Raw genomic sequence first — 27,520 nt, 5'->3', positions numbered from 1 at the left:
ACAAATAAACTAACGAATAATAAAATACACTGTATTCCAGAATAAGGTGCGTTTATGACACAAGTTAAAAAATAAACAGTATAATGCGAATGGCGCTTCATCGTGATGAAACCTGGCAGGCGGCAGGGAGTTCAGTAGTCTCGTAGCCTGGGGGAAGAAGCTGTACCCCATCCTAACAATCTTTGTCCCATGATGTGGTGCCATCTGCCCAATGGGCCAGGACCAAAGTGATTGTGCGTTAGGGTTAGGGTTAGGAGGGATTGAAGGGATCCTCGCTGATGCTAAGGGCCCTGTGTATGCAGCGCTCCTGATGCTGGAGGTATCTTGGAAGGTTGGTAAGAGAGATCCTGATGATCATCCCAGCAGTCCTTTACACTGTGGTAGATACGGGCTTTCAATTTTGTTCTTCCTCCATTATTATAAAGACCCCTTAAACCCCATGAAACCTGGCAAAAACAGTGAGAAATGTTAACAACTAAACTGACCTCTGAAATTGAATGATAAACACCCATGCAACAGATGCATTGACCATTGCACCGCTGCAGAAAAGGGAGTAATGGTGAATAGTGAGTTTTGCTTTGACTACATCATAAGACCTTGCCAGAAAGGTTCTTATTATTGAGAAAGCCGATGCTAAATTTTCCTTTTAAGATTTAACTTGGCATATTGAACTCTATAGGTGGATATCCTGACCTTTGCCCATTGGGAGCAGCAAGACTTTTGAGCACACGTTTCAGGATAATGGATCAGAAAGCTTTGCTGCCAGCTTTATCGGCCCTGGGGGTCCTGGGCTTTTGCTGGGCTTACATCTAATGTTGGCTCAAGCCAGGGAGGCTTTCCCTGTCCCTTGCCTTGTCTTCCGATTTGCTTCACTCAGGCCAATGTGAAATGTCACAAGTAAATTTGCGGTGTCTCCCATTGCCCATGAGAAGCAAACTTTGCACTTTGAAAGGCAGTGTAATCATGCATGTACCCATTATTAGGCATGTGGTTCAAAAAGCTCCTGTTACAGGTTCTATTATGTTTATAAACTGGATGAAGGAATTGTTGATCCAGATGTTCAGAGACTGACCCTAGTTGAACTTACAATCTACATCTCCTTAATTCAGCCTCTGAATTTCCAAAGGCCAACATTTCTACCCTCTACTCCAGTGTTGTGCTGTATCTTCACACTGTTATAGCATAGTATCATTTCCAATGGAAAATACTGAAGGTGATCAAGAGTAGTACAGAATGCTTCTCTTGGGACTACAACCATAAAATCTATCAGTTTGTTGCCTGCTGGCACAATGAAAGTTCTAAAATGTCAATTGCATTGTTATGAAAAGATATGAGCTTTAGCATTCACCTCATAGTATAGAATTGCTTTATACCATTAGACCATAAGATATAGGAGCAGTATTGGGCCATTCAGCCCATCGAGTCTTCTCTGTCATTCTATCATGGCTGATTTATAACCCCTCTCAACCCAATTGTCCTGTCTTCTCCCCGTAACCTTTGACGCCCTGACTGATCAGGCTTCACTTTAAATATATTCAATAACTTGGCCTCCAGAGCTGTCTGTGCCAATGAATTCCACAAATTCACTAATCCCTGGCTAAAGAAATTTCTCCTTATCTCTGTTCTAAATGGATGCCCCCATACTCTGAGGCTGTGTCCTGTGGTCCTAGACTCCCCCACTATAGGAAATATCCTCTCCACATCCATTCAGTCTAGGCCTTTTAATATTTGACAGGTTTCATTGAGATTGCCCCCCCCTCATTCTTCTAAACTCCAGCAAGTTCAAGCTCAAATACATCAAACACTCCTCATATGTTTACCCTTTCATCATCTGAATGTATTTCCTTCAGCTACTAGCATTCACGAGCTAATATGCTATATTTGCAACATGCCAAATTCCAATTGAATTACAAAATTAGGGTACTGCAACTTTAAGTGGTTTTACTTGGTGAGTGGTGCAAAGAATATTTTTAACCGCAAAAATGATCATCAATATTTAATTCTGCTAATTGAACGGAAGTGCAAAAGAATTAGAATATCATTAATGGAAATCCAGGCAACCACCATTCACTCTGTATAAAGATTGATAAGTTAACACAATGATGTTCAAATTTTTAAATGTTAACTTAATTTACGTAGCTAAAAATGGAATTTAAAGTCTGATGGATGTTATATTGCACCACTTACCCTGTGAAAGATTATCAGTGGAGAGAAAATTAGGTCTCTCATTTGCTCAGAGAGATATTTTTGCCCTGTGTTTTCTCCTGAGGCAGTTTCATGACAGTAATTATTACCAGCCTGAGGGGTGGAAATACTCCCATGCACACAATGCTATCCTGGGACCATTTGGAGAACTGATGACGGAGGACGATATCATCCGCATAGAAAAGCAGATTGAGAACCTCCAGGTTATGCACAAGGTGCAGAAAGTGGAGACCGAGCTCGAGCAATTGGAGCTTGAGCTTCAGCAACTGCTACCCGCGTCCACTGCGTTAGCACACGAGCACTTTACCGTGAACCCAAAGCAGGTCCATGGCCAGGCAGAGGACCTGCCTGCCTGGTGCAACAAGATTTCAATTCTCCTGAAGAGCATGGCCATTCTTCTGGCCACTTTAGGAGGGAAGGAGGTAGACCTTTTTGACCTGATGCCTTCACGAGACCAACACAGGGGTCTGGCGGCCGAGCCAGTGCAGGTTTGCTCACCCAAGGAGTCAAACATGTGTATAGGAAGGTCACAGTCGTTCAGTTCAACTAGAGAGGACGTTCAGAAAGAAATCCTGCAATGCGGCGTGTCGGTCAAAAATATAAAGGCAAACTACGAGCTACAACTGCAGTCAAGAATGACAGAGGATGCACAACAGAAGGTTTACAAAAGGAAACGATCATTGCCTGTTGGACCTCATGGTACAGAAACCATTCTGGAAGAATCCCATAATTTTTGTACCAATGCATCTAAAAACACCAAGTCAAGTTACAGTGTGCAACAGTGCCCAGACAAGCATGGGTCAGGAATGGTGGAAGAACCACTCATTGTCCCAGTACATATGCCATTACTGTATTCAACAGACATCAGCAACAATGATGTAGACCAGTGTTTATCTAGAGATCATGATGAGACGTGCTTTAGTCCAGACCTCATGACCAGAAGTCTTCCAGTCCAGACGGACCTCAGTTACATTCAGCAGTATACAGACATGAGGAAGGAACGAATTGTGTCCCTCTTTCTCGAACACTGGAAGAAGTGGACATTTGTGGAATCTTCCAGGCAGAACCAGATGAGGTCAAGTATTTCAGATGCTCTGACAGAGGATTTCGAAGATACTCAGTGCCACAATGTGCTCTTGTATAATAATTCGGAGTTACAGTCGGAATTCATGAGGGGACGAAGTGACGATGATCGACTCCTCTATTTCATGAAGCAGAGACAGGTAGTCGGCAAGCTGATAGGCCATTGGAGGACAATTATCTCGCAAGTTCCAACTCGACAAATCAGACGATTGAGTCGGCATCACATGATATATTGGCCAGAACATTTTCTTCCTCATGTGAATGGCATGCCTGTTGATTACAACAACTTGAGCCTTGATCTCTTCATGCTTGGGTACTTCCAGTTACTAGACATGAACATGTCCCGAGCTGAGCGGAAGTTTCGGCACATTCTTTGCTACGAGATGTTTGATCGCCTGGGAAGCTACCCTTGGGAGCTGATTCGACGATTTCACAGAGTGGTCATGGAGGAGATCGAGTCTGGGAATCGAGACTGGAGCGACGGATTTGAAGATATTAAGCAGCAGTTCTTTGGAGAGAGAGTTGAATTAGATGTTTCTCACCAGCACAATGCAACCTCCCAGAAGAAGCAGGAAGAGCCACAGGCAACAGAGCTATCTGAGCAGGAGTCATTTATGAGTAACACTAACAATCTCTCGGCCAGTGATGGTACTGGAGATGGCACAATCGAAGGAGACAAAATTAGAGAAGATTCAATTCAGCTCATCTCCGAACTTGGAGAATTCTGTAACAAAGAGATTTGTCGATATATTGATCGAAGTTTTTCATTCTGGAAGGCGAAAGAAGCAGAGTTATTTGATATTTAAACTGATAAATTAGCATTCTTGGCTTGAACCAGGTAGCTCATGTGGTAATGGAAGGGGCAGCTAATTTTCAAGAAGGAGAGATTGGATATAATGGTAAAAATGCTCGAGGAAGGATTGAAGATGTGTTTGAAACCATTTTGAACTTAGCAAATGGATGCAGGGCTGGGCAATTCAGCTCCTTATGCCTGCACTACTAGTGAAGAGAATCACGGCTGATCTTTTACAACAGTGTAATAACCAATTGGCCCAAAAGCCCAAATATCTACCAACTTCTGTCCTGAGCATACTCACCAACCTAGCCTTTGCAGCCCAAAGATTCACTACCCTCTGGCTTAGGAGCTTTTTTCCCTCTTCTTCCTAAAAGGCTGATCCTTCACAGTGAGATGGTGACCCCCCCCCCCTCACTCTGGAGCCATTGGATATTTGGTGGCCAAGAATGAGAGGCTTTAGTTTGCATCTACATACAAATAAATAGATACTTGAAATTGATGCAAACTAAAGCCTCTCATTCTTGGCCACACACAGCACATAAAACAAACCAATACCATAAATATAATTCAAGATGCATGTGGTATGAGCCCAGGTAAACGGTAACCAGCTCGCTGTCCTAGTGACAAGACCTCGGTGACGGCCGGGTATTTATTAGTCTCACTGCTTGAGGGAAGAAGCTGTTACCCACCCTGGCAGTCCTAGTCCTGATGGTCCTGTACCCCTTCTCTGACAGAAATGTGTCAAAGAGATTGTGGGATGGATGGTAGGGATCCTCAGCAATACTTTGGGCCCTTCATCTCCAACACTCCCACCATTAAACGTGACTCATAGGGGGAGGGAGACCCCATGATCCTCATGGCGGTTTTTACTATCCTCTGTGGGGTCTTGCAGCTTCCGTACCACACAATGAAGCAGCCAGACAGGGCATTCTCGATGGTGCTCCTGCAGGAAGTTTTTAGGGTGGGGGTAGGCGTGAGTAGAGTGTTGATTTCAAGGTACGCAGTGGTGAAGAAACAAAGTAAAAGGGAACGCTGAAAATGGTGGAAACACTCAGCAGGTCAGCCAGCATTTATGGAAAAAGAGTTAACAATTCGGGTCAATGCCTGTTCGGACAAAGGGACTTTGATCTGAAGTGTACCCGCTCCACTTTCCACAGATGCTGCCTGACCTGCAGAGGCTCTTCCCTGATTTTCTGGGTCTTTTTTTTGGATTTCTGACGTTTTCTGTTTTATTTTCATTTAGAGTGGGAGGAATGAATTACCAAATATAGTAGATTAGACAAGACTGCAGCAGAGAAAGACCTTGGATGGACCTTGATATGATCTCTGATAGTAACTCTTCAGATGCTGGCCACCAAATACGGGAATGGCGGGAAATATTGAGTGGGCAGGCTACTGTAGACGGGAAGAGGAAGTCAGGCAGTACCAGACTGGAGGGGACGTTGTATCAGAGGAACAGCCCTGGCCTAGAGGAGGGGGGCAGGAAATTGGTGAAAGGAGGGTCACAAACATATATCACCTCAGCACTGAATCCATGTGTCCACACCATTCCTCCAATTAGTAATTTCCCTGTCCAGACCCAATTAAGTATTGTACCTACTAGTAATAGTTCATCAATGTGCCCAACAAATGTCCACTGTCTGTTGTTTCAGATCTTTCAATATGCTGTGGTATAGAGCCTTATGGAACTCCATTATATAGTTCCCCTCAGTTTGAGGGAACAAACACATCACAACTCTTTGTCTTCCACTTCCTGGCCAATTTTGTCCCTTTGATGCTGCAGTCCCTGGCGTTATCTGAAAAGCCTTCCAAGCAGTGGTGCGAGTCCATCCTGCCTTGATCCGGTTTCTCTGCGAGTGTCCTCACACATAATGCACAGGAACACCGATCGTGAAACTGGAGAACCGTTTCACCCTCTGTACAGGGGCCCAAGCCCTTTGCAAGCTTCACTCGCCTCCCCTTCTCCGAAGCCTTCTTTAACTCGGATGGAAAGTGAAGGGATAGTTATGGAACTTCCCTCTTTTCAGGATTTGAGAAATTCCAAGCCAGTGTTATTTATTCATTTATTTATTTTAAAATACAGCACAATAATAGGCTCTTTTGGCCCAACGAGCCCAATTACACCAATGTGACCAATTAACCTACTAACGTGGGCATCTTTGCTATGCATCCAGCGCCAACATAGCATGACAACAACGTACCAACCCTAACTCATGCATCTTTGGATTGTGGGAGAATTCCAGAGACCCAGAGAAATCCTACACCGTCACAGGGAGAGCACACACACATCTTATGGGGAGCAATGGAACTGAAGCTGGGTCACTGGCACTGTATTAGTGTTATGCTAAGCGCTGTGCTGTCGTGCTGCCCAAGTTGTAAACTTGCCCACTATTCTTGATACTCAAACATCAGGTCATTCATAACTTGGTTTCCTTCTCCTATAGTTGGTGGATATTAATCTCAGCTCAAGTTTATAACATTGAGACAATGCTCATATTTTGGGAAAAAAACATCACTATATCATCTTTCAGGGCATCTGGCTTTCTGGTTTCCCTCTCTGGTGAAAGTGCGCACCGGAAAGGCTGATGATATAATCCTGTTTTCCAACCAGTGCAAATTTAGAACATTAACATGTCTGTTATTGTTGAAGAACAATACTACAATTGAACTATTAATTGGAACCATTGAATTATTGAAGTTTGACATGAATGCTGTGGTATAGTTCCTCAATGTATTCATTGACCAACAGATGATAGATAGAGAGATGAGTTTTATTTGTCATGTTACATCGAAACTTTGAAATGTATAATAAAAGGCGTTGTTTGCGTCAACGAACAACACAGCGGTGAATGCAGTCTGCAAATATCGCCACACTTCGGGCGCCAACAGTGCATGCTACAAATCACTAACCCTAATCTGTACCTCTTTGGACTGCGGGAGGAAACCGGAGCACCCGGAGGAAACCCATGCGGTCATGGGGAGAACATACGAACTTCTTACAGGCAGCAGTGGGAATTGAACCCCGGTCTTGGAGCTGGCAATCATGGAGCTATGCTACCACGCTGTCCCCTCAGGCAGGAATTGTGATCTGAAAGTGAACCTTATGAAATGCAGAAAAGGTGGGGTCCCTCTTTTTTAAACCCTTGAGGTATACAGTGTTGGTTTAGTAGTGTATGACATCAATCAATGGATGCTGAAGGGAAAATAAAGGCAACATTGATGCATAAAAAATATAAAACTTGTTTCAAAAATACTTTATTGATGAAATGTGTAAAGGTAGCCCTCATTGCAAACTAAATGTTGCTGTTCACATATTTGGATGTTCCAGCTGTCGCTCTCCATTTCCAGTGTGGATTATGTGATATTACGTTTTTTTCAAGGTTTGCATTAATTCCAGCTCTTGGATGTACAATGATGGGAGGGTTCTGTCCTGTGTTCCCCAACCGAGGCTTTGTAAAGCTGCCTCAAACTTTGGTGCACTTCTTAGTGTCTGTTCCTGGATTTTGCAATAGCTGAATCTCAACAAAAACCACTGCAGCCCTTCCTCGCCGCCTTTATGAAAGTGAGTTCCTGAGGCTAAGGACTAATTAATCAAAGATTCTTCTCAAGTCATTCATAAACATAACATGTTCTGTAGATGCTCCAACCTGAGGGTGTGAACATTGATTTCTCTGCCTTCTGGTAATTCTCCTCTCTTTCATCATTCCCCCTTCTGGTCACCCATCCTCACCTTCTCTTCCCCTTACCAGCCCATCACCTCCCACTGTTTCCCCTCCTCCTTCCCTTTCTTCTGTAGTCCACCGTCTTCTCCTATCAGGTTCTTTTTTCTTCAGTTCTTCACTTTTCCACCTATCACTTGCCAGCTTCTCACTTCATCACCCCACTCCCGCCCCACCTAGTTCCATCCTCCTCCCCCATCCTGGTCTCAGCTATCACTTGCCAGCTTGTACTCCTTCCACTCCCCCACCTTCTTATCCTGGCTTCTGCCCACTTTCTTTCCAGTCCTGATAAAGGATATGAGCCTGAAATGTTAACTGTTTATTTCCCTCCATAGTTGTTGCCCAGCTTGCTAAGTCCCACCAGCATTTTGTGCGTGTTCCTCCAGTAATTTAGTTCTGCAAGGCTCAGGTGCGAGGGGGGCTTGTGTTGTTCCTAATAGACTTTGCTGTCAACCAGTGTCAAAACTTGCTCTCAAAGAGGTGATCTGATACCTGCTCTCTAAACTGAGGCAAAAGGAGAACTTTGAGGCAAAGGAAAGCAGTAAAATGTAAAAGGACCATTAATGTAATCATCGTAACATGAATTAGACCAGTGTGTATATGCTCAGGGATCCTGCCCCTGCTTTTCACTCCTCATTTCCTTTCCACAATTCAGTCATTCCTTACTTGAGACACATTGCTGAAGATTGGTATTAGATAAAATGAGAAACCCAGTTTAACAGAGCAGTGAAATAGAAGCCTTCCATATTTGCAGTTATCACCTACATCGTGTTGTACCTTTTCACACTGCTTGTAATTCTGCCTGTTTTTATTTAAGACGCAGTTTGTAGGCAGAGAAACGCCTTTTGGTGTCTGCACTACATACTGGCCTCTGGTTGGGCAGCTCTCTGCAGGCTTCATCACACAGAGGTTGAAGCAAATCTTTAGATCAGGGGTTCCCAACCTTTTCTTATGCCATGGACCAATACCATTAAGCAAGTGGTCCATGGACCCTAGGCTGGAAACTCCTGCTTTAGATGAAAGGAATCAATGGCTGATGTTCTCACAAGTGTCCTCCATTAACAGCCAAAGACAAATTTCTGCCCTGAAAGTATTGCTTTCAAATCATAAATCTAATGCAATTTATTCTGATTTTAGTCATAATTGTATGTTTTGAATCACTTATGAGTATCCTTTATCTTCATTATTTTATTTAGAAGAATGAGCTTTGATTAGTATTTGAAACATATGTGTTACATACAGTTTCTTTTTGAAAGTATGTCAACTGGATTATTTTGCAAGATAAAGTTAGGGATTGTTTAAATGTATACGATGAATCGTACCTAACTCAATTAACTGTGCTCCTCATCAAGGCATCTCTCTTGATTCTTGAGACTTTACAAAATCTTCCTTTGACTAAAACACATACAGTTGGATAATAAAAATTACTTTGAGCTTTATAAAGTCTGCACATTGTTTTAAGTTAGAATTTGTGGGGTGTTATGTACCAGGACAAAATGCAACAAAAATATTTTAAAAGGAAAGCGATGGCCATCCGACCCAAACAGAATTATGCTTGAAGAGCTTATCGGTGTCACCTACTGTTTCTGGTAGTCTCAGTGCAGCCTCCTCGACGTTAGTAAGATCTGACATAGCTTGAGGACTGTCCACCACAAAAGGTGGGATTTTCCAGTGGCCACCCATTTCAATTCAACTTCCCATTCCATTCCAATATCTCGGTCCATGGTCCACAATGAGCAACACTCCATATTCATTCTGAGTAGCCTCAAACCTGATGATATGAGCACTTACTTTTCTAACTTCCAGAAATTTCTTTCCCCTCCTCCTTCTCTGTTTCCCTTCCCCATTCTGGTTTCCCTCTCATACCTTCTCTTGTCCTCACCCGCCCATCAGCTCCCTCCCCCTTCCCTTTCTTCTGTGGTCCACTGTCCTCTATCCGATTGCTTTTTCTTCAGGCATCTAAATTTTCCACCTATCATCTCCCAGCTTCTCACTTCATCCCCTTCCCCCACCCATCTACCGTCTCCCTCACCTGGTCTCACCTATCACCTGCCAGCTTGTACTCCTTCCCCTCCCACACCTTCTTACTCTGGCTTCTCCCTCCTTCCTTTCCAGTCCTGATGAAAGATCTCAGCCCAAAACATCAACTGTTTATCCCCCGTGAATATTACCTGACTTGCTGAGTTCCCCTAGCATTTTGTGGGTGTTGCTCAAGATTCCCAGCATCCGCAGAATCTCTTGTGTTTAAGGAGCTTGAAGGTGTTCATTTGCTCTAGATTGAGAAGGTCATAGGTCAGTTTGCACCTGGCCTCCACACATGCATCCCTTCCTACATGTTAGTAGGTTAGGGGTTGACCTCACCAATTGGACTCCTCGCTCCAGTGTCAGTGCTGCCACCTGGTGGTTTGCCTGAAAACTGGCTCAACCACCATAATGTTCCATCCTTAAAGAGTTCCGTGGCTTTTGTGTACAGCTGCTTCTGAATGTTAACAATGCGTAAGAAGCTGGCCCCAGGGGCTGAAGATTCTGGGGACAGACTGGGCCATAAGTGAACACAATAAATATATCGTGCAGACTGATTTGTAACTGCTTGGACATCCCACACCCTTGTCAGGTATCGGGAGTGTAGGTGAGATGTTGCCTTCCCTCCACATTACGGTTGGCCCCATTCCCAGGACAACCTGCATTCCTGACTTTACCAGCTGTGAGAAGGCTTGAATTCCACTGAGGTCCCTTAACGCTCCAAGATTCATCTTGAGGCAGCTTGGCTACCTTTACATAAAATCACTACAATTCCCCCTGGAGCTAAGGAGTAATTTATTTACTGTTTGCTTCAGTTCGGGAAGGACTTGGGATTTTCCTGTTGGGAGCTGGAGTGAAATTATCTGTCTCCACTGGAAACCTCCTTTCCATCAATGTTAAAACCCGTAATTTAAAACAAGGTCTCTACCCTTGAATGCAGAGGGAGAAGGTGGGGGGGGGGGGGGGGGATGGAGCTTCACCTTGACACAGACTGGACCCACGTAATCCAGGTTTCCTGAACCTTTTGTTTTCACAACTTGGAAGATGGAGAAGGGAAGTTTTCAAGAATTGCAATATTTTCCCTTTTATTGACCATTTATTTTCAGTTAAAAGTTTTTGCTCTTCACTCCCACAATGAGAGTAAATCTAGAAAAATCCTTTGAAAGCAAAGTATAATTTTCATTTATATCACATCTTTCACATCTTTGACACCTCTTGTCCTCACCCACTATGGCTCAGGATGAACTCATGATCGTGTGGGTTTCCTCCGGGTGCTCACTACAAGGATTTGGATGAAACTTAAAGTGGCCTTGTCCTTCAAGACAATAGAGGTTGTGGGTTTGGGAGATGCCGATTATTACCCTTCAACCATCAGACCCTTGAACCAGAGGGGATAACTTCACTCAACTTCATTTGCCCGGTCACTGAACTATTCCCACAACCTATGAACTTACCTTCAAGCACTCCCCATCTCAGACTCTTGATTTTTATTGCTTATACGTTTGTCATTATCCTTTTGCTTGTTTTTTTTTATTTTGTTTCTTTGTATTTATCGTGAATACCTTTGAGAAAATGCATCTCAGGGTTGGATATGGTGACATATATGTACTTTGATAATAAAGTTACTTTGGCTTTGGCTTTGGCTTTGAATCAATGGGGCTGCTTTGTTCTGTCAAGCAGAGTATTGTTGGAGTTGCAGTCAACAGTAAAGGGTGGAGTATTCCATCACACCTATTGCTGACTGGAAGATAGGTATCAATGAGTTCCTCCCCCCCCACCCCTTACACAGCCTCTGTTGCTGGTTGCCACAATGTGGTTAACACCCGGCATGTCAATAAAGACAAAGATTAGCGTCATTTGTCACATATACTTTGAAACATATAGTGAAATGCATTATTTGTGTCAACAACCAGTCCAAGTATGTGCTGCCCGCCCACACGTGTCACCACGCTTCTGGCGTCAACATAGCATGCCCACAACTCACTAACCCTAACCCGTACATCCTTGGAATGTGGGAGGAAACCAGAGCACCCTGGGAAAGCCCACGCGGTTGTGGGGAGAACGTACAAACCCTTTACAGACAGCAGTGGGAATTGAACCCCAATTATTGGCACTGTCAAGAGTGTTACATGCCACGTCTATGAAATTAGCAAAGCTTTGAACCCTGCCAGTAGGTGGTTAGACACAACCTTACTGACGATGGTCTTTGGCTGACAACTGTAAGGTACAAATGATAAATGTAATTATATATTTTATTAAAATATACAAATAAGTTTGCAGGGTACAGTGTTAAACTATATAGGCCTAAAGGCTCCATATTTAATTCTCAGTCTGCACACTGAATGATAGACTGTACCCAGGATCAATGAACTCATATCAGGATCCCTACAGTTAGAAGCGATAATCAGGCAAGATTTCCATCGAAGGCGATATCCTGGCCCTAGCTAGACAAGACGGAGGTGAGGTATGTCGGAAGCTCTTGTTCTATCCCACTGTTAGAAGATTCAGATTCATGTGCAGATTCATTCAACATGTATACGTCAAAGCATACAGTGAAATGCACCGTTTGTGTTAGTAATCCGACACACTCAAGAGCGTGCCGGGGACAGCCTGCAAGTGTGTCGCCACACATTCCGGCACTGACGTAGTGTGCCCACAATGTTCAACAGAGCAAGAACAACAGCAACAACAAAACAAGCCCCTTTCCTCTCCTCCTGACACACATAGACAGCACTACAACCTCAGACAGGCCACCTCCAGGCCTCCAGTAGACTCACAGAAACTGGGCCTCCAAGTTCCTCAGCGGACTCGCAGACTTACAGACCCAAGGTCAGGATACTACTATTGAATAGACCCTGTACAAAAAGATGGACTCTTGGCCTCACGATCTACCTCATCGCGGCCTTTGCTCCTCGTTGTCTGCCTGCTCTACACTTTCTCTGTAACTGTAACACTGTATCCTCCATTTGATTTTGCTTTCCCTTGTGCTGCCTCAATGCACTGTTGCTGTGGAATGACCTGTATGGATGGCACGCAAAACCAAGTTCTTCACTGTACCTTGGTACAGGTATATAAAAATATGAGGGATATAGAAATAAATGCAAGCACTGAGCCTGGATGAGACCAGCACTCAAGGTGAAGGGTGAAAGGCAAAATGTTTAAGGGGAACATAAGGAGGGAATTTTTAACTCAGAGGTTGGTGGGTGTATGGAACAAGCTGCCAGCAGAAGGGGTAGATACGGTTCATTTCAGCACTTAAGAGAAATTTGGGTAGGTACCTGGATGGGAGGGGTGTGAATGCTTCCAAGGGTGTTGAATATTTTTTAAAGGCATGGTATGGGAGCAGAATTAGGCCATTTGGCCTATCGAGCCTGCTCCACCATTTCACCATGGCTGATCCAATTTTCCTCTCAGCTCCAAACCCCTGCCTTCTTCCCGTATCCCTTCATGCCTTGACCAATCAAGAATCTATCAACCTCTGATTTAATCATGCATAAAGATTTGGCTTCCACAGCTGCCTGTGGCAAAGAAATCTACAGATTCACCACTCCGTAGCTAAAGAAATTCCTCTGCACCTCTCTATCTGAGGCTGTATCCTCTAGTCTTAGTCTCTCTCACCATAGAAAACATCCTCTCCACGTCCACTCTTTTCCATAGCTGCTGCCTGACCTGCTGAGTTTCTCCAGTGTTGTCTGAAGTATAATGAAGTATGCTGACAGCATTAATTGTCCTGCTGATCTTATTAGCATCACATCGTATTTTCTAAGACATGAACAGTAAGTTCTGGAAATAGTTGTAAAAATAGTTTGATGTGAATGATCTTTCAACAGAATCCTCACGGGTTCATCACAGGTAAAGCCCTCTTCGCTATTGTGCACACCTACATGGAGCATTGTCACAGGCAAGCAGTACCCATCATCAGGGATCCCACCACCCAAGCCATACTCTCTTCTCACTGATGCCATCAGGAAGAAGGTACAGGAGCCTCAGATCCCACACCAGCAGATTCAGGAACAGTAATTACCCCTCAACCATCAGGCTCTTGAACCAAAGGGGTTAAATTCACTTAACTTCACTCACCCCATCACTGAACTGTTCCCACAAACTATAGACTCACTTTCAAGGACTGTTCATCACGTGTTCTCGATACTTCTTGCTTCTTTGTTTATTATTATTATTACTTCATTTTTTTTCTTTCTTTTTGGACTTGCACAGTTTGCTGTCTTTTGCACACTGGTTGCCTGTCCTGTTAAGGTCTTTCATTGATTCTATTATGGTCACTTGGGTTTATTGAGTATACCTACAAGAAAATGAATCTCGGGGTTGTAGATGGTGACATTATGTACTTTGATAATAAGTTTACTTTGGTCTTTGAAACTTGAACTTACTGTCTGTAGCTGGTGGTTTTCTGTATCTGCCAATCTGGTCACCTGAGGTCACTTCAGGAATTCAATGACATCAGCTCAACTCATGATATTTTATATTGTATAGCCACTGGGATCAATAAATCAGTGGCTAATAGACATCACTTGTTCAGAAGAACATGGTCAGACCTTTCTATAGACTTGATCTTTGTTTCACAATTTGTATTGAAATGTGTTCCATATACAGTACTTACCATTCTTGCGATTAAAAATGCAATTCCCATTTGATTTAGTTGTTCATGTGATCATTAAGCCTATACAAAACTGATCAGATCCAGTCTGTGCGTGGCAAAGGTTTTTTTCTCTTATTCCATCTCACTCTTTGCTTTCCCAAAGAGGAAAGGCACAAGCTGGTAAGTTCTCTTCTTGTGCCTTATCTTTTCAAGTTCTGGGATATACAAGGGGAGGAATCATCTCTATCAAAAACCGGTCACAGCCAGAGCAAAGGAAAGACCTCACTAACGGGCCTGTCTGTGAAGAGGTCATCGACAAGGTAGAACATTTTGGAGCCTTTGCCTCTGTCAAACTGTTCATAGACTAGAAAGTGGAGATCTGTATTACCTGGGGAGTTGGAAACAAAGACAATATTATGAAGCAAGACATCCAGCCGAAAAGAACATGGAGATAAGCAACACACATCAAAGTTGCTGGTGAACGCAGCAGGCCAGGCAGCATCTATAGAAAGAGGTACAGTCGACGTTTCGGGCCGAGACCCTTCGTCAGGACGAACTGAAAGAGGAGTTAGTAAGAGATTTGAAAGTGGGAGGGGGAGGGGGAGATCCAAAATGATAGGAGAAGACAGGAGGGGGAGGGATGGAGCCAAAAGCTGGACAGGTGATAGGCAAAAAGGATATCAGAGGATATATGGAGTGTGGAGGATCTCTTTTCCGGGGAATCTCTGGCCATGTAAGCACTTCCTCGGTAACTGGGAAATCAGAATCTGAATCAGAATAGATTTAATATCATTGTATGTCATGAAATGTGCTAGCTTCACAGCAGCAGTGCATGATAAATGAATATAGAGAAAAAAACTGAGTTACATTAAGTATATATATATATATATCTATGAAATAGCTAAGTTAAAGTAAGTCATGCAAAGTAATAGGAATAAAAAGTAGTGAGGTAGTGTTCTTGGGTTCAATGTCCATTGGATGGCAGAGGGGAAGAAGCTGCTCCTGAATCGTTGAGTGTGTGCCTTCGGGCTTCTGTACCTCCTTCCTGATGGTATCAATGAGAAGGGGGCATGTCCTGGGTGATGAGGATCTTTAACGATGGACGCCATCTTCCTAAGGCACCGCTCCTTGCAGATGTCTTACTACTATGGAGGCTGGTGCCCGTAACGGAGCTGACTAATTTTACAAGTTTCTGCAACTTACTTCAATCTTGTGCAGTAGCGCCCCCCCCATACCAGACAGTGAAGCAGCCAATCAGAATGCTCTCTATTGTACATCTGTAGAAGAAGCGACAAACCAAATCTCCTCAAACTCCTAATGAAATATAGCCACTGTCTTGCCTTCTTTATAGCTGCATCAGTATGTTTTGTCCAGGTTAGGTCCTTAGAAATATTGACACCCAAGATCTCTTTTTAAATCTTTTTATTAATTTTTCAAAATTATAAAGTCAATAACAAAGTTGGTACAAAGAAATTGGAAAAATGTTCATCAGCATATATAAAATGAATTTTAAGTAACATAGAAATAAAAGACTTCCAAACTCATAATGAGATTAAACATTAACAAAGAAATAAAAAGAAAAAAATATATATATATAAACAAAAAAAATCCCAAAAGAAAAAGAGGGAAAAAAAACCAAAAAAAAGGCAAAACTGGGCTAGACCAACAACTTGTATCAGACATGATCCATAATGTCACTAACTCCACTCCTCTCATCATATAATATTAGAAAAAAGATTCAGAAAGGTCAGATTACATCATATGAAAGTGTTGCATAAAAGGTTTCCAGGTATCTTTAAATTTAACCGAAGGGTCAAAAATATCACTTCTAATTTTTTCTAAATTTAAACTTAGTATAGTTTGAGAAAACCATTGGAAAGTAGTTGGAGGATTAATTTCCTTCCAGTTCAACAAAATAGATCTTCTCACCATTAAAGTAACAAAAGCTATCATTCGAGCCCAAGATCTCAAAATTGCTCACTCTCTCCACTTCTGATCCCTCTATGAGGACTGGTTTGTGTTCCCTTTCTCTTACCAGGGATGTGTCAGGCCAATTGTTACCAGTGTTATCCGTGTCTTTGAATCTCCTGGGGTTGTAAATCATGTGGAGAATAGATACTTCGACCGCACCTCAAACTATTTGGAGAAACAATTTTTTCTTAATAGTCCCCAATTATTTCTTTGTTCCATTAAGTTAGCTGACGCATATCTACAAGGAACAATCAGATCCTCTTTAAATTGTGAGTTGTTAGTCTCCACTGGCTTGATAGGGGTTCTTGGTGCTGTTCAGTGGAGCTTCTTGTAGGAACCTCTGGGACCTGTGAATAATAGCATTTCTCTAAGAGTTATGCTTGGACTTCTTCTTTGGCACAGCTTAACCACATACTGTAGGCCCCAGAATCATAATGTCTCTCTTCTTCCCATCATCAGCACACCAATAGAGAATGATATTTCAATCCCTTTTATGTGTTTCTAGTTTCTGGTGACTTATTTTGTGCAATTTTGATCGGGGCTGACTGGCTCTGTGGACTGCAGTCAACAAAGACACAACTAAGTTGAACGGAACTGAACAGTCCTGGACTGTTTCAAGGACTCTGCGGTTTGATGTTTTACATTCTGTTCATTTTTTTTCTATGTGTTCATTTTTTTTGTGTTTTGGGGTTTGACATTTTCTTTGAATGGGTTCCATGATGTTTCTCTGTTTCATGGCTGTCTGTGGGGAGACGAATCTCAGGGTTGTATACTGTGTACATACTTTGATAATAAGCATACTTTGAAATTTAAGCTTTCCTTTCCATCTCATTGTGAAAGTCTTGTCACTAGCATACACTGTCATGGTGAACCAAAGCGTGCATCAGATTACCAAGCTTGTTTGGAAATATTTATTTGCAAAGTCGTGACTACATTCTTCGAAGTGCTCAAACTTAAATGGACTAAAAGTAGTCCAGAGACATTAAAGCAGCAAATATCTGAAGCATAAGCTACCGCAGTCAGTTGTGGATTGGTCAGACTCTGAACAGTGGCCATAATAGTGGCACATCAGCCTCTGTCCGCATCAGAGACCAGTTAAGGTTAGGATGTTTCGAGCAATGGGAGAGTCTGGGACCAAACGGCACAGCCTCAGAATAGAAAAATGTCCCTTTCAAACAGAGATGAGGAGGAATTTTGTTAGCCAGAGGGTGGTAAATCTGTGAAATTCATTCCCACAGGCGGTTGTGGAGATCAAGTCATTGGGTATATTTAAAGTGGTTAATAGGTTCTTGATTACTGTGTCAAAGGTTAAGGGGAAAAGGCAGGACAATGGGGTTGAGAGGGAAAATAAATCAGCCATGATCAAATGGCAGAGCAGACTCAAATAGCCTAATTCTGCTCCTACGTCTTATTGTCTTAATGTGTTATCTGAAAGATGGGATCCTGGCAATGCACTGTTCCTTCAGCATGGCAATGGAGTTCTAAATGTTATTTGCCAATCACTGAAGGGGGCTTAAATGCAAGAGTGCGACTATCAAACAAAGCTGACACCTGCCTAACAACTGGTGTAGCATTGTTTACTCAAAGCAGCCTTTTGTGGACTATCAGGAGATAAAATCAACTACTGGAGGATTTCAGTGAGTCAGACTGCATCTGTAGAGGAAAACGGACAGTCCACATTTTGGGTCGATAGTCATCAGGCCAGATGAAGAGACATAACCCAAAATGTCAAACGTCCATTTCCCTCTTCGGGTGCAGCCTGATCCATTAAGTTCCTCTAGCAGTTTGTTTTTTTTTTGCTCCAGATTCCACATCTGGAGTCTCCATTCCGTAGAAGAATCTGAGGTTTGTGATTTCCATATGCAAATCTTTGAAGCTTGCAAAATCTATTTTATCAAGATGTACCATAAATAAGAGAACCTCGACGTGGGATAGAAGCCTCTGCATTGACTAAACTCTTTCTAAGCCTCTGAGATCTGCTTTCCTCCTCTTCTGAACCCTTGGACATCCTTAAATGCATTTGCTTCACTGACAGTGGCCATGCCTCTGGGTTAACCTCCAGTGTTCCCTCCCAAAGCCTCTCTATTGTTCCTCCTTAAAGATATTCATTAAGGCCCACCACCAGGCTTTTGCTCCATGGCCCTGATGTACCCCCTTGTGTCTCTCAATTAATCTTGTCTGACGATACCCCTGTGAAACAAGGATGTGTTTGCCGTGTGAAGTGGAAGTAGTTTGTATGCAGTTCAACAAAAAAATTCAGAAAGCGTATCGAGTCTCCGTTTAATAAATAATTATGATTCTATAAAAAAGATGTCTTGCTAAAGTTAGGAAGAAGTTATTGTTTTCATGATGTATTGTAGTAAAGTGACTGTCATTTGATGTAAACCTGGTCTGTAACTTTCATTTTGAAATAAAGTTAGGCCTAACTGTTGGCCTTCACCACCAGCTTGGGCTCCTTATGGCGGTCACTTGAGTCTTTTTTTTACCTTATTTCAATTCCCAGGGGAATAATTAATTATTGAAAGACTAGTTTATCTTACTGTCAATTAATCCATCAAAAAGCAGTGGGGGCTGTCCAAGTCTGGCCTCGGTAGTGTGAGGTTGAGTCAGTCAGTACTCACAGCATAATGGCCTATCACAGAGGTGTCATCTTTCAGAACAGTCTCATTAATTATAGTGCTCCTATTAATTAGGTCATTCAAAACACTGCAGGAGCTTAGATTTCGTATCAACTTGAAATAAAGGTACAACGAATTTGGATAATTTGCATTTTGTGTTCTTAATATACTAACTGACCATAGTCAAATTAACTTTTAAATCATTCCAGTGTACAAACATTTGTACATTGTCTCTGGGTTCTCCACGCTGTTTATTTTATTATGTTTAGAACAAAGATTCTACCAATAAAAGATAAAATGGTGTTAGCCCAGGACGAGGGGACTGGATGGGCAGTGAATTAGAAAACCAGTGAGAAAACCTTGTCTTAGAGGAATACACTCAGTGTTCACTTTATTAGGTACGCCTGTACACCTGCTCGCTAACGCACATATCCAATCAGCCAATCACGTGGCAGCAACTCAATGCATAAAAGCATGCAGACATGGTCAAGAGGTTCAGTTGTTGTCCAGACTCAACATCAAAATGGGGAAGAAATGTGACTTCGACCCTGGAATGATTATTGGTGCTAGATGGGGTGGTTTGATTATCTCAGAAACTACTGAATTCTTGGGATTTTCACGCACAACAGTCTTCAGAGTTTACAAAGAATGGTTTGAAAAACAGAAAAAACATCCAGTGAGCAGCAGTTCTGTGGGCGAAAATGCCTTATAATGAGAGAGGTCAGAGGAGAATGGCCAGACTGGTTCAAGCTCACAGGATGGTGACAGTAACTGAAATAACTATTCGTTACTACAGTGGTGTGCAGGAGAGCAGCTCTGAATGCACAACATATCGAACCTTGAACTGAATGGGCTACAGCAGCAGGCAACTATGAACGTACAGAAATAAATTCAGTGGCCACTTTATTAGGTACAGGGGCTACCTAATAAAGTAGCCACTGAATGTATGTTATGGCTTGCTCTGTTAATTGTGTCCTCAATTTGTAACGTTATTGTGCCAATATTAAGAGTTACTAAACACACACAAAATGCTGGAGGAACTCATCAGGTCAGGCAACATCTATGGAGAGGAATAAACAATCGATGTTTCAGTCCTGATGAGGGTCTTGGCCCAAAACGTCGATTCGTTGTTCCTCTCCATAGATGCCGTCTGACCTGCTGAGTTCCTCTAGCATTTTGTGTCTGTTCTTCAAGATTTCCAACTTCTGAAGAACCTCCTGTGTTTATTAATAGTTGCTGATAGACTCACTATGCAGGGGGGTTCCCAGAAGTTTTATAAAATTTATTTAGAGATACATCTCAGTAACAGACCATTCCAGCCCAATGAGCCCGTGCCGCCCAGTCACACCCATGTGCCCAATTAACCTACTAACTCATATGTCTTTGGAATGTGGGAGGAAACCAGAGCACTTGGAGATGGTCACAGCGAGAACATACAAACTCCTTACAGATAGCAGTGGGAATTGAACCAGAGTTGCTGGCATTGTAATAATGTTGCACAATTAGCTTTGCTGCATGCCAGCCCCTTCTCTCTTTTTCCATTCCCCATTCTGGCTCCCCTCTTACCCCTTCTCTTCTCCTCATCTCCCAATCATCTCCCTCTGGTGCTCCTCCTCCTTCCCTTTATCCAGTGGTCCACTTTCCTCTCCTGTAAGATTCCTTCTTCTTCAGCCCTTTACCGTTTCCACCCATCATCTCCCAGCTTCTCACTTCATCCCTCTCCCCCACTCGCCGACCTTCCTCCTCACCTGGCTTCACCTATCACCTTCTCATTTGTACTCCTTCACGTCTCGCCATCTTCTCATTCTAACTTCTTCCCCCTGCCTTTCTAATCCAGATGAAGGGCCTCGGCCCAAGACGTTAACTGTTTATTCCTTTCCATAGATGCTGCCTGACCTGCTGAGATTCTTCGGCATTTTGTGTGTGTTATTCTGGAATGCTCTGTCTGAAAGTCTGAGGAAGTTGACCTTCAGCAGAAAATTGGGATAAATAGCTGAAAGATGAAGCAAAGACTGCAAACAGAGAAAGATGGGAGACTAGTAGGAGTACACGTACATTGGGCCATAAGGCTTCATCTGAGCTGTAAGATTCCACAATTAAATCAGTAAGCAAAGCACTAAACTCTCCAATTCTCCTGTGCAGGAGGACCAAGAAGCAGCTCGTTTAGCCAGCCTGCCTGCGTGGAGGAGAGACATAGTGAAAAAGAAAATGGACGAAGAAAGGTAATTGATGTTGGAATTTCTAAGTGATGCATTTGTCCAATATTTCAATGTGACTTAAAGTATTTTGCAAGAGCTAATCTTCTATTTTACTTTTTTTCCTTTTCCTTCCAGGGAGCAGAAAAGGTTGGTGTCCTTTCATTAATTTTCAGAAACAGTGTAGGTCTCAGAACAAAACTATTTCTGGTAAAGGGCAAATCTCACTGGGGGTTTACTTGGACAGGTTTCACTGCCTCCTCCACAAAGTCATGATCCAGTTAACAGGGCGGATTACCAACCAGAAATCCGAGGGAGGATAAAGAGCTGTATCGAGTTGTGTTGGACTTTTAGTGATTCATTCATAGGGAGTTCGCAGTTTGTAATTTTAGTGTCACTTACCCGATGAATTGTGTATTTCAAAACTCAGAATTCATGAATCTTGAAATTCATAAACACAGAACAAAGTGATTTGTTTGTGGCTTGGTGCTAATGGAACTCTTTAATTCCTTATTAAAGTTCAAAGTTTATTGTCATCTGTACAACCAAATGAATTAAAGTTCCTCTAGACCACAGTGCAGCCACAATACACTGCAATCTCACACTGCACATAAAACAAAATATTACCACAAGTTAGTTAATAAAATATAATTCAAAATGCATCTGAAGTGCGCAGCACAGGTAAACAGTAAACATCTCGCAGTCTTAGCAATGAGACCTTGGTGGTGGCAGGGTGTTCATTAGTCAGTGTGGAGTTTGCACTCCATGTTCACAATAGTTTTTATATAGCCAAGAGGGTATATAATATCAGCCAGGGTCCCTGTTACCAAAAGTTGGTCCTGGAGAACATATGCCCAGAAACTTTGAATATATGGGATAGTCAAGAGGGCTGGGTTGACCATCCCAATGTTTCCATTGTAAGTAGGAAAGTTTCATGACCCACCATGTCCTACAACATGATACAATGACCATGATACAGTGATTGGTTACAGACTCATCTCAGCAATCCATCTGTCTTGTGGTCTGTGGTAGTTCCAAGTACCTGATCATAGGAAACTATGATACTGTGTTGGTGCCACAGTTAGTTTTGTCACCTCCCAACTCTAGGGACCCAGGTTTGGCCCTTACCTCCAGAGCTTCTGGTGGATATTGTGCATTCTCCCTGTGATTGTTTTGATTGCCCTGGGCCCTCCCATATCCCAAAGACATGCTAGATGATGGATCGATTGGCTACTGTCACCTATCCCTAGTGCAGGTGACTGGCGGAACATTTGAGGACAGTTGATAGAATCGAAATCCGAATCAGGTTTTATATTGCAGGCATATGTCAGGTAATTTGTTTATTTATTTATTGAGATACAGTGCGGAATAGGCCCTTCCAGCCCTTTGAACCACGCCACCCAGCAGCCCCCCGATTTAACTCCAGCCTAATCACGGGACAATTTACAGCGACCAATTAACCTTCCAAACGGTACGTCTTTGGGCTGTGGGAGAAAACAGGAGCACCCGGAGGAAACCCATGCGGTCACAGGGAGAATATACAAAACTCCTTACAGACAGTGATAGGAATTGAACCTGAGTCGCCTACACTGTGGAGCGTTGTGCTAACCACTACACTACCTTACCTGTGGCAGCACAGCAATGCTATACATAAAAAGCTATAAATTACAATAAGAAGTATATAAATTAAATAAGTAGTATAAAAAAAGAACAAAAGTTAGTAAGATAGTGTTTATGGGTTCATTGTCCATTCAGAACTCTGGTGGCAGAGGAGAAGAAGCTGTTCCTAAAAAATATTGAATGTGTGTCTTCAGGTCCTGCTCCCTGATGGAAACAATGAGAAGAGGATATGCCTTGGTGATAGGAGTCCTTAATGATGGATGCTGCCTTTTTGAGGCATCACCATAAAACCGTAAGACCAAAAGATATAGGAGCAGAAGTAGGCCATTCAGCCCATCGAGTCTGCTCCACCATTCAATCATGGGCAGATCCAATTCTTCCAGTCATCCCCACTCCCCTGCCTTCTCCCCATACCCTTCGATGCCCTGGCTAATCAAGAACCTATCTATCTCTGCCTTAAATGCACCCAATGTCTTGGCCTCCACAGCCGCTTGTGGCAACAAATTCAGCAGATTTACCACCCTCTGACTAAAGTAATTTCTCCACATCTCAGTTCTAAAAGGATGTCCTTCAATCCTGAAGTCGTGCCCCCTTGTCCTAGACTCCCCTACATGGGAAGGGGAGGGAGGGAACATCGACTCTGACCATGAGAGGCCTGCATCGGGCATTTTCATGCCTTACAAGGTGCAGATTGGAAGCCTGTGTGGGGCGCCACTCCTCGCACAGACACTAGAGCAATGTGTGGTTAAGTGCATTGCTCAAGGACACAAACACGCTGCCACAGCTGAGGCTCGAACGAGCGACCTTCAGATCACTAGACGAACGTCTTAACCACTTGGCCACATGCCCAACATGGGAAATAACTGCCATATCTAACCTGTTCAGGCCTTTTAACATTCAGAATGTTTCTATGAGATCCCCCCCATTCTCCTGAACTCCAGGGAATACAGCCCAAGAGCTGCAGGACATTCCTGATATGGTGACCCTTACAGATCACCTTTTGATCCTGTGGAGTCTCTTGGCCATGATGGAGCTGGCTTTTCTGATCCTGGGACAGTGGCCCCTGCATACCAGATGGTGATGGTGAATGCTCTCCACAGTAGAGAGAGAAAACAGGTTATAGGTTATTGATTGGGGAAAAGGGATGAGTGGGATGAATCTGAGAGCCGGCATCATTCTATACCATTATAAATACAATGCGATTATAAGACCATAAGATAGAGGAGCAGAATTAGGCCATTCGGCCCATCAAGTCTGCTCTGCCACTTGATCATGGCTGGTCCATTTCCCTTTCAACCCAATGTTCAAATTAAGTTTATTATCGAAGTACTTCGGTGTCACCATATACTACCCTGAGATTCATTTTCTTGTAGGCATCGAAAGGCAAATGAAGAAATAAAATACAATTTATGAAAACTATAAATTACAAAGTTTGACGAACAACCAATGTGTGCAAAAGAGGATAAATCGTGTAAATAATTTAAAAAGTAAATAAATGTTACTGAGAACAGTAGCGTAGTGGTTAGCATGACGCTATTACAGCTCTGGAATTCAGAGTTCAATTTCAGCGCTGTTCTGTATGGAGGCTCTGAACGCCCTTGCCACGGAGTGCATGGGTTTTTCCCGGGCGCTCCGGTTTCCTCCCACAGTCCAAAGACGTACAGAGTACGTTAATTGGGCATTGTAAATTGTCCCCATGATTAGGTTAGGGTTAATCGGGGTTGCTGGCTCGAAGGGCCGGACGAGGCTTCTCCGCACCGTATCGCTAGATAAATAAACGTGAGTTGTAGAGTCCTTGAAAGTGAGACTATAGGTTGTAGAGTTAGTTCAGCGTTGAGGTGGGTGAAGTTATCCACTCTGGAAAGGAGCCTGATAGTTGTAGGTGATAACTGTTCCTGAACCTGGTGGTGTGGGACCTAAAGCTCCTGTACCTCCTCCCTGAAGTGGGAACAAGAAGAAAAGAATCATAGAAAAACATACAGCATAGAAATGGGCCCTTTCAGTCCACATTGTCTCTGTTGACTGTGATCCCTACACTAGTCCATTTGCCTGCATTATCCCTTGTCACCTTTCTTATCTAAGTACTTGTCCAAGTGGCTTTTAAATGTAAACACGAGGAATTCTGCAGATGCTGGAAATTCAAGCAACGCACATCAAAGTTGCTGGTGAACGCAGCAGGCCAGGTAGCATCTCTAGGAAGAGGTACAGTCGACGTTTCGGGCCGAGACCCTTCGTCAGGACTAACTGAAGGAAGAGTTAGTAAGAGAGATTTGAAAGTGGGAGGGGGAGGGGGAGATCCGAAATGATAGGAGAAGACAGGAGGAGGAGGGATGGAGCCAAGAGCTGGACAGGTGATTGGCAAAAGGGATATGAGAGGACCATGGGACAGGAGGCCCAGGGAGAAGGAATAGGGGGAGGGGAAACCCAGAGGATGGGCAAGGGGTATAGTGAGAGGGACAGAGGGAGAAAAAGAAGAGAGAGAAAGAATGTGTGTATATAAATAAATAACAGATGGGGTACGAGGGGGAGGTGGGGCATTAACGGAAGTTGGAGAAGTCAATGTTCATGCCATCAGGTTGGAGGCTACCCAGACGGAATATAAGGTGTTGTTCCTCCAACCTGAGTGTGGCTTCATCTTTACAGTAGAGCAGGCCAATCAACTGTCCAGCTGCCTGGCCTGCTGCGTTCACCAGCAACTTTGATGTGTGTTGCTTGGCTTTTAAATGTTGTACATTGTAATTGTACCTACTGCCTTTTAACACTGTAATTGTATGTATGCATGCATCAATCTTATCTATGAATTGTTGTGTGTGCGCATGCGTGTATCTCTCACGTGTCTCGCTCTCTGGGAGGTGGGGTTGTTGGGGTCATAAAGTAACACAGATCGCTCTGTAATCTTAGGAAAGAGGAGGAGCAGCAGAAGAAGATGGAGGAGGAGAAGCGAAAGGAGCAGACCGAGAAAATCCGCACTCTCGGTTACGACGAGTCAAAACTGGCACCTTGGCAGCTGCAGCTCATCCTGAAGAAAGGGGATTTAGCGAAGCACGACTGAGACTCTCGCTTCAGATCTTTGATCGTTTCTGCTGTAGTGTAGAGCACGGTGTTCAGTAGTAGAGAGATCCCCGAGGGTCAGTTCACTGCTGAAAATGCCAGGCCTCCACAGCACAGCCCAATGTTAGTCAATAGCTCCTTCTTTGGTTGATATCTCCTGTGTAATACACAAACCAACACTAAGGAAATATTTCAAGCTTCCGTCTACACCTGCACATCTCTCACTCTAACCCTCTTATCCGTAACTTTCTCCAAAGTATTCACTAGGCGATTGCTTGATTTCAATGGAAAAAGCTCTCTGCTATCATGGTAATTGTGATTTGTAGATTTGCTACCCAAAAATAAAACCCAGTTATGATATCACGTGTTCTAGGTATAAAATCTATCCATTTTCCTTTTGTAAAATAACAACGCAGCTTTAAAGTTATTGGGACTGTTAATTAAACTCACATGTTTGGGGCGTCGGCACATGTTGAGTGATTGATGTTGAGCTCATTGTAGAGCAGAGGTCTGAAGGTTTGCCAAGGCAGGAGTTGAGTTACCTTGTGGGTGGGAGTGCATCGCCCAGGGCAGAACTGGGGTAAGGAGACCAGATTCAGATTCACAATCACAATCAGGTTTAGTATCACTGATGTACAGCACGTCGTGAGGAACACACACAAAACGCTGGAGGAGCTCAGCAGGCCAGGCGGCTTCTATGGAGAGGAATCAACAATCAATGTTTTGGGCTGAAATCCTTCATCAGGACTCGTGACTCAGAAGTCACGATGAAGTGTCTCGGCCCGAAACGTCTGCTGTTTATTCCTTTCCATAGATGCTGCCTGACCTGCTGAGTTCCTCCAGCATTTTGTGTGTTTTACTCTGGATTTCCAGCATCTGCAGGATCTCCTGTCTAATTGATATACGTCATGAAATTTGTTATTTTGTGGCAGCAGTACAGTGGAATACATAAAAATTACAATAAAAAATATGAGATATATATTTAAAAGTTTTTAGTAAATTTTGGGAGATAGGACCGGGAAGGTTCGTGCCTTGTGTCCTCTGACGAAACCCTCATCATCCCTCTCAAGTGGGCCAATCCCAGCTAGGTCTGTACCGGATTGCCTCACAACTCAGAGACAACTGAGGAAAATTAACATATGGGGTTTCCAACTCCTGGGGCAGAATCAGGTGAGGTTCGGTTGTGGTGCCTTCCACAGTCTTATATCTCAACCTGACAGCCTCGGGCTTCACCTAAGGACTGGCAGCAGATGCACGTGTAAACGTAGGTACCAAAGAACATCAGCCGATCGACATATCAGCAGCCAGCCAACCCGTGCCTCGAAACTGGTGATGCCGGGAAATGAGGAGGACCGACCAATCACCCTATGGCAGAATGTGACATCCCACTGCCCACCCCAGTTACATCAGTCACATTGCCTGACCTTACTTCCACTGCGAGCAGGGGAAACCCTCACCGAACACTCTGTTACACGCCGATTAGACTGTTACACAAACACGATTGTATGAATTCCCGTCCGGACTCTGGTTGCTATCAATTTTGTATATAATCTAGTGGAGGCCACCTTATTTCCGATGAGCAGCTCTTCATCAGATTTTAGTGTGTGCACAAGGGAACTACCTCTGCAAGCCCTCTGTAAATG

General features: G+C 43.3%; 2 protein-coding genes across 2 annotated transcripts in view; both read left to right on the top strand.

Annotated features, from left to right (window-relative positions):
• Positions 1-25,917, top strand: part of espn (espin) — a 190,944-nt gene extending 165,027 nt beyond the window's left edge. Inside the window, exons 12-14 of the mRNA XM_072244761.1 lie at positions 21,154-21,233; positions 21,345-21,356; positions 25,728-25,917. Coding sequence (XP_072100862.1) covers positions 21,154-21,233; positions 21,345-21,356; positions 25,728-25,878 — 243 coding nt within the window. The 3' untranslated portion in view covers positions 25,879-25,917. The remainder of the gene's footprint in view (positions 1-21,153; positions 21,234-21,344; positions 21,357-25,727) is intronic.
• Positions 2,358-4,094, top strand: LOC140188702 (espin-like protein). Its single transcript, XM_072245237.1, has 3 exons — positions 2,358-3,325; positions 3,380-3,809; positions 3,855-4,094. The coding sequence occupies exons 1-3, from the start codon at positions 2,358-2,360 to the stop codon at positions 4,092-4,094; spliced, it is 1,638 nt and encodes a 545-aa protein (XP_072101338.1).
• Positions 25,918-27,520: the final 1,603 nt, after the last annotated feature.

This window comes from Mobula birostris, chromosome 27, assembly GCF_030028105.1.
Source record: "Mobula birostris isolate sMobBir1 chromosome 27, sMobBir1.hap1, whole genome shotgun sequence".
NCBI lineage: Eukaryota > Metazoa > Chordata > Chondrichthyes > Myliobatiformes > Myliobatidae > Mobula > Mobula birostris.
This window is presented reverse-complemented; position numbering and strand designations above follow the sequence as displayed.